Source organism: Littorina saxatilis, linkage group LG3 (assembly GCF_037325665.1).
Source record: "Littorina saxatilis isolate snail1 linkage group LG3, US_GU_Lsax_2.0, whole genome shotgun sequence".
Classification (NCBI taxonomy): Eukaryota; Metazoa; Mollusca; class Gastropoda; order Littorinimorpha; family Littorinidae; genus Littorina; species Littorina saxatilis.
This window is the reverse complement of record NC_090247.1, coordinates 50,699,547-50,712,013: the sequence shown is the minus strand read 5'-3', so window position 1 is coordinate 50,712,013 and position 12,467 is coordinate 50,699,547. Positions and strand designations below refer to the sequence as shown.

Below are 12,467 nucleotides of genomic sequence, written 5' to 3'. Positions count from 1 at the left end.
AATTATTATTTGGAAATTTCTTTTGTTCAGTTCATGCTTACTTTTGAGTGCCGTGTCTCTGTTTGCAGTGTTGTTGCCTTGCCATCTTCATGTAATGTATGCGTAAGTGTATATACTGTGAGTGTGCATGAGTTGTTAATGCGAAAGAATGTGTATGAGTGCGCCTTGTGTCGCCTTGTGGTAAGATATGTGCGCGTTATAAATTCTCGTATTATCATTGAGTCGGTTCCAGTAATGTTTTTGTTTTTTTCTGCAATCAATTGTCTCAAAATCCACACGTCACTTTGTATCATATCTGTGACTTAACCAGGGCTGGTCAGTCACGACACGCGGATCATCATAGTCAGAATCATTTACATTGCGGATTTTCGAAATAACGCGGGTCACGTTTCCAAAAGTTTCCATCACGACTTGTAAGCGGGACGTTATATTAGGCCTATCCGTCTAAAGGAGCATGAATGTGGCAATCCTGATCCTTCAGTGGCAGCAGAGCCACTGCAGAATTTACTATATGTATGTATCTATTATAAGCCCTATTGCTCAACCCTCTTTCTCTTATTCTTCAGGTCCTCTATTCAGTTCTCCTGCTGTGACGTCAATACGGTCACATAACTTAATGCCGTGCAGGCTGTGTGTTCAGAGAACACGGAGAAAGAGACTAAGAGACGAGAACACAGAGATTTGTATTATATATATAACTCAGTGGACGAGAAGGACGGGGGGGGGGGGGGGGGGATTAGAGGTAGGTGTGTGTGTGTCCCAGTGTGTGTGTGTACTTACTTACTGCCTTTCACGCCTGGTGGCGTGTAGGGCAGCGAGTGTGTGTGTGTGTGTGTGTGTGTGTGTGTTAAATGTATAATTTGTTGTTGTTCATCAGCATTTGTGTAGCCATTCTGCCGGCCGAGAGATTTTATCATCTCTCCGGCGACATTGACTCGAATTTCGGCCACTGATGATCGGGTCCGCGTTTCAGTGAAAATCGATTTCAGAGTAAAAATGTGTGTTATTCCTTTCACGGTTAGCACGGATTCTGAATCCAAATACGACTTGAAATAACGGTGGCGCTAACCTATTCTGCGTTTCCCACTGACAATCATGTTACACCTTTTTGCGCACAAATAAAAGTGCTATCTAATAATTATCAGGTTTTGACCGGATCCGTCCAGACACCAAGGAACTTCACAGCGTTATCTGTTGTTCGTGTGCAGACTTTTCTAGAGCATTCAAAAATGTAGCTCAGTGAAACCGGCGAGCGCGCGAAGGCACGACCCCGTATTTAGTTCACGTTGTGAACGGGTGCATGCGGTGTTCACGTGAAGGCATATACCCAAGGCAACCAATCGCTGTCGAGGTCATCGTGACGTGTAGGCTTGTCTGAAAATCTATTGGTCCGCGTCGTGAGAATATATCCCTGCGGTATCCCGTGAAACGTCAGATCACTGCAGATTGCTCGAGCGGTCCGCACGCATTTGACGAATAAGCTTGTCTTCACGTGTTCGCAACAACGCGGTTCCTGAATCAAATTTGTGTTTACAGTCTCAGATCTGCAACCCAGTTCTAAGCGTCAAGCAGATACACTGCGAACAGTCAATTAAAGTCGCTTGCATATCGTTCCTTTCCCTATCAAAACTACTGCGTTTTTAATCGAGCCGGTTCAACTTCTCGAATCGAAAACATGTCTATGGAAGCCCTGACTGGCCTGAGCAGCCTGAACAGCAGCGTCGGCAGCCTGGTAGACGAAAGCCTCTTCGGCGACATGGAAACCGAAGAACTCATGCTTCGTCGCCTTTCTCCCTATGCCACTCTCAGGTCCGGCGACCTGTCTGCACTTCTGGGTATTCAGCATCCTCCTACCGACCACTCCAGCCGAAAGTTGACCTCTTCGCTCTTCGTAAACCCGGCCATCGTTGAGAGAAGCGAAAGCGAAAGCGGCTCCGACTCCGAGGGCGACAAAGAGTCCGAACCCGAGGCCCGTGATGTTGTGGTCCGAGGCCAGGACATTGGAGACCTCCCGGCTGAGTATGTGGTCCGTGGACTGCGGCCCCACGAGATGCCTGTGATCGGTAAGTCTGCTTACCTTCCATTTTGTCTGGTTCATCTGATTAGCATAATTCATGAGCACACCGGGCGCGGAATTGGCGAAGTGTAGGTTGCGTTCAATAACGAAAAGCTCATTTATTCGGCCTTTCACCGTCTGTACTTTTTCGGTTTTGTTCGTTAAAAATTCAGTGGAAGGAATTGGATCATTTGTGTTTTCATTAAAATAAATTGAAATGTTAGAGCACGGTTGTCGAGGCTTTTTCGAGTCAAAGTCACAACGTGGATTTCCCGTTTCCATTTCCCTCTGCATTGCAGTTTTGTGCACGACATGAAGTTAATCCAGCCACAATTAAACTTCCTGTAAGACTAGTGTTCTTGAATGATCTGCCGGTCAACTTAAAACCATGACATTGTCATACATGTATGATGTACGAGTGTTCCCCATCCATTTGCGTGCTGCACTTGCAGACCAGATATGACGGTTCCTAGCTTGGTGTGTTTCATGATGATTTAACAAAGAATTGAAAACAATGGTATGTGGTATCCATAGTATTAAACCATATCATGCTTTTTTAACATATGTTGATCTGTGATCTATCATCCCATTTTATCATTATCAATATCAATTATGTTGCAAAATGTGAGTATCAACAACTAAGGGGATGGGAGTTGTCAGAATGACAAAGGTTTACAATGGACAGCATTGATCTTGGCAGGGATTATTATACTGGTCAGTCAATGATCATAAAGAACAAAGGATGCTGGTATGCGTACATTTGTGGAATCCAGGTTGTGATCTGTTAGTTCTGGACATAGATTGTGTAATGAACTGATAACAGGGGAAGAGTTAAACTTTCATGTTCAGGAGTGGATAATACTTCTGTATTACTCTGTGAAGTACTATCGTTAATACTTCTGTATTACTCTGTGAAGTACTATCGTATAGGATGTTTTGTAGGGTGTTGTACTCTCCTTTGCAGGAAAGTAAGTTACTTGGTTTTCATTGTCGAATAGTTGTTTGAATCTTGAATGTTATGGAGTGATTGCACGGAGTTGACAAGTATGTTGCTGAATTATGGTATATCTGTGCGTGGCAATACATACACAAGTCATAAATACTGGTTGATTATTTTAATTTAATGTTACTGTGCAAGTGATCAATAGTAAATGCATTTTTCTAATTAATCAAATCTCTGCCAAGAGTACAAAAACAGCTTATGGGATGTTAACAGTTAAGGCATTGTAGGTTGGGAATGTGATATTACTTTTGCAAATGAATTTGTAATAGGATTGTTGTTTTTGCCATGTTCCTTGCTGAAGTCTTCTTTTTCAGACCGTTCTTGGGCTCGAAAACCCAAGTTATTCCTAACTTGAGTTCGTGTTGTTGCGGCCCTGTTAGGGTGTGAACAGTAAGGGAATCTTCTGTGGTCTACCTCAGTAGGCCCTTCAATTCCTATCGTATTTCATTTATCTTCTTGTCCTGTTTTTTGGTTGTCTTGTCTGTGTTTTGTGTGTCGTGTGTGAATGGGTGAAATAAAATTTACAAAAACTGTCACCAAATGCAGAAAAAGTTTAGCTGCAGATTTTTTATTAAAACTGTAGAGTTCTAGTCTCATTACCCAGACAATGAACGATTCGTAAAAAAAAACACCAGAAAAACAGTTTATTGAATCGGTACAAATAAATGGAGATTTGCATTTTTCAGTTTTACTGATCCAGTCATTTTATTGTGTTCAGGTGTTGTAGGTCTGCGTGTATAGTTATAATGTGTGCGCAAGTGCCTTATAATGTGGTCCACTGAATAAATGAACTTTTAAGTGCTGATAACTACTTGGGGAAACAAATTGATCAGCCAATGGCTGATAAATACATGCAGCTTGCAATGAGTCGAGTGCATCCAGATTTTGTGTTGGTGCCAGTTATCTACCTGTGTTACCAATTTCATGTCTGGTGGTGATTCATAGAAAAGGTACTGGTAGGCTTTAAAAATACGACAATGTTCCCCGTGAATACCAAAGACCTTGCACAGTTGTTATTTGTAGTGGAAAACTGGAGTAAGCACTGCTTCTAGATGGACCGCAATATAAGGATGGCGCTTTTGTGTAGATAACTGTGTAGCCAAATGTTTATTTTTATTTAGGTCTAGGATGGACTATTTTTAAGAAATTCATGCTGAGATATGCCAATTTTTTGTGTGAATCGGTTTTCTTCAAATTTGAAAATATTCACTATTTTTTTAGGGTAAAACAAGATAACATGTAGGTACTCAGTTGGTGTCACTGTCGGGAACAAAATTTAAATCAAACCCAAAAACAGTCAATGTGTGAGAGTGGCTACATGTTTCTCAATGTACCCATGTGCAAGTCTTCACGGTGGACTAAGTGCACTCATTCCATGTCATCCACAGGTATCTATGTGGACCGTAGGATCCTCCCAGGTTTCCGCTACCGCATCCGTCATGTGGGCACCGACCGTTACCTCTTCGAGGGCAAGGCCTTGACCTTGCTGTCCGTCGGCCTTGGCTACGGCAAACGTCTGACCTTCACCGGGAACTCCCTGAATTTCAACGACAATTACTTCTGGTCCGACAGCGACCCTAAGGGCTTCGCCTTCAGTTTGGAGGCAGTGCAGCCTGGTGACCAGCTGACCGTCTATGGCGGCCATGGAACTGGGGTCATTGGCGAGGTCAAGGTCGTCAGGGTTCCCGGTGTCCAAGAAGAGCTTTCTAGTGAGGTAGGTTGCTGTTGGAATTGTGAAGAGAGTGGAAAGGTGAAGATAAAATGGTGGTTGGTAGTTTTTTTGTTAGAAAAAAAGTATGGTCATTTGCATAAAATGGTAGTAGGTAATTTTTTGTTGGAAAAAAAAAGTATGGTAATTTTCAACATAAATAATAATTGCAATTTCTTTGAAGGTGGACACATTTGATGGTCACAAAAAACAAAGGATGGGGAGAAGAATTCGTAGTTGTATGCACAGTTGAAACATTAGGTGAGGTTGATGGAAAATCGTTTTATGCTGCTTCTGAATTAATTGTTCATCACCTAGTCTTGTTTATTCACAGCTAACAAGAAACTCATGAAACTTTTCGTGTCTGTGTTTTATTACAGGTGGTGAATGGTGACGTCATCAAACGCGTGCGGGTGCAGCTGGAATGCGGCGTGACGTACTACCAGCGTCAGTCCGGCATGGTGGGCCTCAAGCTTCATGACGTCGAACGCACGTCTGGCATCGCCACCGTCATCAAGAGAAAGGGGTCTAAGACCGCTACTCTGGACTGCATCCGTGACGTGGCTCTCAAGTGCATCCCTGGCACGTGCACGTTGCAGGTCGAGGTCTGATCTAGTCAACCAATCAAAACGGACGTTTCATAATGATGTCGGCAAAGGCGAGGCCACACACACGAGACGAGCGCTGGATGGGTGCCAAGAAAGGAAGGGGCTTTCGGGCCTGGTCATCTGGTATCAGATTAGCCGAAAGGGCTGATTTTCTGATGCTCATGTAGGGGACTCGTGCTTTGGCATTTGGAGGAGTTTTGGAGGGGCTCAGGCGAGATGGCGCCAGGGCGTGGTATGGATGTGTATGCGTGTGTCAAAAGCGAGCGAACGGGCTAGCGAGGAGAAAATAACAATAAAACGGCCGTTGTTCTTATCACGTGGAGACTCGGTCGGGGTGAATGATTTGAGAAGAATGAAAAAGTAAATGGTGGAATCTGGAACGATTGTAAGAATGACAGAAGGGTTGCATGTTAAAAGAACGTTTTGGATGTCCAGCAACGAAAATAGCAAGTTGAAACTTTTGTTTTCCTGCTTCTATAGAAGTGTTTTTCCTGTTCTTTGAGAACGTGGTTATGGGTCAGTTGTTTTAACTTATTATAGAAGTATTTAATAACCAATGGACATGGCTGAAACGAAGCCTAGCCACCCTTTCATGAAACAGGGAGAGGTACTTGGCTTATTGAACCTAACTTGTGTTCTCAGGGTATAGCATTGTATTTCCCATCTTGGATGTGGCATTGATATATCAAAGTCTGTTTTTTTCCCCAAGTAAGTGTTCTCTTTTGGGAAGTATAATCGGCAGTTGTTGGCTATTTGATTATGAAGCATACCATTCATTTTTCAGTTATTTGCACAACATCCCATAGATTCATTCAGGAATTGGAAATTCTTCAGCTGATCTCGGCGTGGATAGAGTTTTGACTGTGATAAATCGTTCTTTACCTTTCTATCACGCTTTGATAGGATTTGGAAGGTGTCGATGTCGCCGTACTGTCTGACATCTGTGGGTCATAACAACATCAGTACAAATAATATGAATCGACAGCTTCATTGTAGATTAGTCTTTGCATTTGTGCCTGTCGAACAATGCTCATCAAACACGTAATCATGATTTTATCGGTCAAGTCATCTCTGGCCATCGCTTAAAATATTCTTAATAAATTATTTGTTTTGGCATTTTTTTGCCTTTTACATGACAGTATTGGAATAAATTTTTGAAATATATTTGAGTGATTAGCATTGTCTTTTGTGGTGGTTGCGTGCGATCGATGCCTGTATGTCTTGTCGGTGTCAGTCGGGGCTTTCTCTCTCTTTCTCTCTCTCTCTCTCTCTCTCTCTCCCCTCACTCGCAATTCGTATACTATAGCCTCGTCCTACCCTTCGTTCCCTTGGCTCTGTACACTTTCTATGATCGTTCTGGTGCGCGCAAACGCACGAACTCGCTCTGTGTGCTAAGTGTCGCAGTGAAATGGGTTACAATCTTACCACTTCACCAGCACATTTAGAGTACGGCTTCACGAAAAGGTCGGACACTTCACTCAGATGTCTGAATTTTCAGTAGAAACACACACCAACACGCGCTCATGCGAAGATGAAACGAACATATTTACAGGCACATTCATCATTTTTACCTATTAAAACAAACGTCTTAAGCATTCGCTTTTACATGTTCGCCAAAACAAAAATTTAAAATAAACGCTCACGAAACGTTGAACCTCTCTCAATCTCGCCGCCCCCCGGGGCCACACACACACACACAAACATAAACAAACCACAAAACACAAAAACAACTGGACTGTAACCGAATATAGCCGTTCCATGAAAGGCATGTCGTAGATATGTGAACGAGCATCAACAACAAAATAAAACACGTGCGCGAAAAAAGGGAGAACTAAATATTAAAATGAAAAAAAACAACACCTGAGAAGTTTTAAATTTCAAACATGTTTTGATTATTTTTCTAAATCTATCGACCGCAATGCATTGCAATAACAATAATATTATGTAAACAGAGAGGGAAAACTGAACATATTTGCTTCGTCTCAGTGAAACTTATTGTAGGCCTCTTTAAAATGACGCGTTTGCGTAACGGCTCTGCTAAAAAATGTATCGACTGAAATGCACTGCACTAACTAACCAAAACAGAAAAACAATCATACTTCCGTCTCTCTCACGTTGTTCGAAACTTAACTGTCAGTCTCTTCAATTATTTTGGGAAATCTGCTGTAACAATAGCTAAAAAGAGAGGGGAAACTGAGCGTAAGTTTATCTCTTGGTTACACCCCCAGTGACCCCCCCTCCCCCCCCCCCACCCCCCCCCCACCCCCCATTCACACTCCTCCAGCCCGCCAACACAAACGTCCTCAGCCGTCTTAGTATATAACGTGTCTGGAAAACTCATCAGTGGCGGTCTATTTTGGGAAATCTTCTTTCCAAAGACACTGCAAAATCGATATATCTGGGCGGCATGCCATAGTGCCTTTGCATGCAGTCACGATCGTAGTGTGAGTCCTAGTCTAAAATTCCTCCTGAAGGCTGGATATGTCGGGCACGCGTTCTGAAAATGTCACTTGAAATAAAGGCAAAACGCCTCTCAGTTTTACATGTTGTCAAGTTTTAACTAAATGTATTCCAGTATTGAGACTGGGAAACGAGACAAGGGTGATGGTGAATGTGTGTGTGTGTGTGTCAGTGTAGAGCGATTCCCAGAAAACTATCGGACCTGGCAGAGTCTTCATGATTATATTAAAACATCTTCCAGAAGATGATACCTCCAGAGTTGGCTAAAAAAACAATGAACGTCGGTTTTATACAAATTAAGTTCCCTATGTATGACCATAGACCTATATTAGACCAGGACTGACTCAGTCTCGGTGATGACTTAATTATTACTTGCCGCAGCCAAGTTCAGTGTTGGCATGATGTTGAGACCCAACAAATTGACAAAATGTCTGTTTTGATATAAGTATTATTTCAAGTCATGCGAGTCTTCAGTGTTTCTAATGAATAACTGTATCGGAAGGTTATTTTCCCACCATTCAATCCGAACTTGGCAAGAGGCATTACTGCGGGTCTTGTTGGGCCTCTTCCCGGCGGAAATTTGTGTTGTCTGTTCCACTGTTTACGTCATGTAAATTTAACTTGATGTTGACTGAATATATGTTAGGGGGGCCTTTACTAGTCATATAACCGCGGGTTTTAACATAAACGATCTTGACACGTAAATTTGTACACACTTAAACGCATCTATACCGAGTTCTTTTAGGACGGTCAGACTAGAAGCAACAATAATGTTCAAGGTGTTTCAGTTTTGCATTGAAAATTCAAGTGCTCCACTATAGATAGGAGTACATTCCTGACAGCGGCACGACTGCAAACAAGACAGGCGCATACCCATGATTCCGGAGGCTGAGTAAGTTCAGTCTCTCTCAGTCTCTCTCTATATATATAGAGAGAAAAGTGTTAAGACCACATTGAACGCAGCAACTTGGATCATTGTCAACACCCCCCGGTCCCCCCTCCCCACCCTCCTCCCCCCTCCCCACCCTCGGCACCCCCGCCCGGCCGAAAGTCATGTACTTTACCTTGACATCAGTACTTCAATAGTGCGCGTCGCTCACATTTCATGGGCTGTGTTTGCCCCAGTGCCCCGTTACCCGGATAGCGACCTTCACTCTGTGCTATAAAATATTTGGGGTATGCACGTTAAAGATCCCACGATTGACAAAAGGGTCTTTCCTGGCAAAATCAAGTTGTATAGGCGTAGATAAAAATGTCCACCAAAATACCCGTGTGACCTGGAATAATAGGCCGTGAAAGGTGGATGCAGCGCCTAAAGGCAGTCGATCTACTGGCCGATGTGAATGCGTGATATATTGTGTAAAAAATTCCATCTCACACGGCATTAATAGGTAACATGCGCCTTGAGTCGCCTTGTGTGATGAGATACGTGCGCGATATAAATCCTCGTAAATAAATAAATAAAATAAAAATAAAATAAATAATAATTATGTACTTAGCGACTTTCTCATGCTGCATCACGCACTGCAGGCACGCACACACACACACACACACACGCACGGACGCACTGGCCCGCGAACGCACGCATACACAACAAGTTTATCAGAACACTACACACTACACACACACACACACACATACACACACACTAACGGCAGATGAGATGGCGAATAATAAGGTTAAACGAAGAGGGCATAAACCACACTACTCTCCCAGCCAAAGAAAATAATACGGCTTCAGAGACCGATCAGGATCATCCCGGCATTCTCTGACCGCAATACACCATCCGGAGGTATTTACTGCACGCAGCGCAGAAAGACTTATTGTTGATTGATGGTGACAGCAAAGGTTGTATAACACCCATAACATCAGTGATCACATCTGTCCCCGGAGCAAGCTGGATTTGTTGGCACACATTCATGTTGATGCAGTGGATTTCTGCGTTGGTCCATCGTGCGGGTAAAAAAAAACAACCCCACAAACCTAAACTATACCAAACCTTACAAAAGCAAAGGAACAAGAAAAAAATAAGACAAACACCGTGCGTGGCACACACACACACACACACACACGCGCGCGCGCGTATAAAAAACAAACACAAGAAGAAAGGAATAAAGTGATAATGAATAAAAGTGGAAATCGAAACATCGATTTCTTCCAAAACTGTCATTTTTTGTTGTGGAAACGAATGTAGGAGGAGGACATTCATTTCAGAGATGTGTTGTGTGTGGGCAGAATGACCCAGACAAGGGAGGGTCGAGGACGAGGGGGGGGGGGGGGGGGGGGGAGGGGGGGGGCGAACAAGTTTTTTTTTTGGGGGGGGGGGGGGGGGAGGGTTGTTGGGGACGGCGGCAAGAAAATTGCTGCCGACAGAAACTGACCAAGTCTCTACAGACAACGGAGGACTCAGTGAAAGGCGTGTCATGGATGAATCTTAACCAAATAAGGCAGAGCGCTTTTTTAAGACCCGGCTGCGAAAAAAATTGACGTCAGATTGAAAACTGAAAACATTTACTGAATGGTCAAACAAACAATCATCGGGAAAAAACCCAAATGCAACAGTAAATTTCACGGCAACCGTACATCAACACGCGATGAACGCTGCAGAGAAAGAAACATGCAAAACTGTCTCTTTGAGCACGTGATATTTCGGTTGCACGATAATAATGATAATTAATGATTAAAGCGGATTAAGTACCGTAGTTTTGAATTTTATTTTAATTAAAAAAAAAATTTAAATTGGGGGGGGGGGGGGGGGGGGGTCACGAATAGACAGACGGTGCTCAAGGTAAAAGCAGGATATGAAGACAGGAGTATCTATCGAACAATCACAGATAACCCAGGCAAACTAAGCTAAGAAAAGTTATGTAAGACGCGATCAATAGCTGCCGGGAAGGGAACCGCACCGAACAGGATCAGCTATTCTGGTTCCCTGTGTCTGTTTCTCTCTAGTTCCATCGCCCACTTCGCCGGGTTTCTAACCGGCGCGGTTTCTCTGACCCTCTTCTCCCCTTTCCGCCTTGCCGTCGTTGTTTGTTGTTTGTTGTTGTTCTTGTTGTTGATGATGATGTTGTTGTTGATGATGATGATGATGATGTTGTTGATCGTGCTGCTGAAATAGTACTGAGTAGTAATGATGGAAGTAGTGTGTAGATACTGTTGTTGTTGTTGTTGTTGTTCAGATTGAGTGATGCAATAGCAGGGCCGGACCAAGTTCGTTTGAAGGGGGGGGGGGGGGGGGGGGTTCCAACTGAAGGCAGGGGTCCAAAGTCCACATTTTTTTAATTTTCTTTTCTCTGAGAGGTACATTGGATGGCCAGGGGGGGGGGGGGGGGGGTTCCGGAACCCCAGGAACCCTCCCCCCCCAGATCCGGCCCTGAATAGTAGCAGTGATGGAAGTAGCAGTAGATATAGATATTGCTGTTGTTGTTGTTGCTGCTGTTGTTGTTGTTGTTGTTGTTGTGTTGTAGTTGATCGTAGTGCAGTAGTAGTATTGATGGAAGTAGTAGTTGAAGATGTTGCTGTTTTTGCTGTTGTCACGGTTGTAGTTGTAGTTGTTGATGTTTTGTAGAGTTTTATTATGCTGTTGTTGATGTTATAGCCGATGTCATCTGTCGAGTGTGAATGTTGTTTCTCAAGCCGAAGATGATATGCCTGGTGAATTGCACATAGTTGCAAAAACGTCTTGTATCTTTTCTGTTATGTTGTTGATGCTGTTGTTGTTGTTGTTGCTGTTGTTGACAAGTAGATGTGCCAGTAGAAAACGGGTAAACATATCGACACGATTACAGACTTTTCACGCTCGAATGCAGTCACGCACAAAAGATAGAGTGTCGGACACAATTACACAGAAAGACAGACAGACAGAGAGACAGCATGCACAAACAGCATGCACAGAAAGACAGATAGACACACACACACACACATCATGCACAGAGAGAGACAGACAGACACACGGTCGGACGGACGGACGGACGGACGGACGGACGGACGGACGGACGGACGGACGGACGGACGGACGGACGGACGGACGGACGGACGGACGGACGGACGGATAGACAGAAACACAACATGCACAGACAGACAGAGAGATAGACAGATAAACAGACAGACAGCATGCACAGACAGATAGACACACACACACAGTCACACACACATCATGCACAGACAGACAGACACACGGACGGACGGACGGACGGACGGACGGACGGACGGACGGACGGACGGACGGACGGACGTACAGACAGACAGACGGACGGACGGACGGACGGTCAGACACACAACATATACAGACATACAGACAGACAGACAGACACACACACACACACACACACACACACACACCGTGGCACACACACACACACACAACATGCACATACAAAACAGACACACAGCATGCACAGACAGACAGTCAGTCAGTCAGTCAGTCAGACAGACAGACAGACAGACATATAGACAGATATATGTATTGAGAACAGAAAAAACATGAGATAAAATTCAGTACAACTGGGGGGTGCTAGAAAAATTCAAAGACACGGCGTTCTCTTGTGAGCTGAAAAACAGAGGGCTGAAGCATAAATACTAAACAGGAAGGGATGGCTTTGGGGTGGTGGTGGTGGTGGTGGTGGCGTA

General features: G+C 43.9%; 1 protein-coding gene across 1 annotated transcript; it reads left to right on the top strand.

The window, feature by feature from the left end:
- Positions 1 to 1,442: 1,442 nt before the first annotated feature.
- Positions 1,443 to 6,539, top strand: LOC138962587 (uncharacterized). Its single transcript, XM_070334452.1, has 3 exons — positions 1,443 to 2,063; positions 4,448 to 4,773; positions 5,148 to 6,539. The coding sequence occupies exons 1-3, from the start codon at positions 1,676 to 1,678 to the stop codon at positions 5,376 to 5,378; spliced, it is 945 nt and encodes a 314-aa protein (XP_070190553.1). The 5' UTR covers positions 1,443 to 1,675; the 3' UTR covers positions 5,379 to 6,539.
- Positions 6,540 to 12,467: the final 5,928 nt, after the last annotated feature.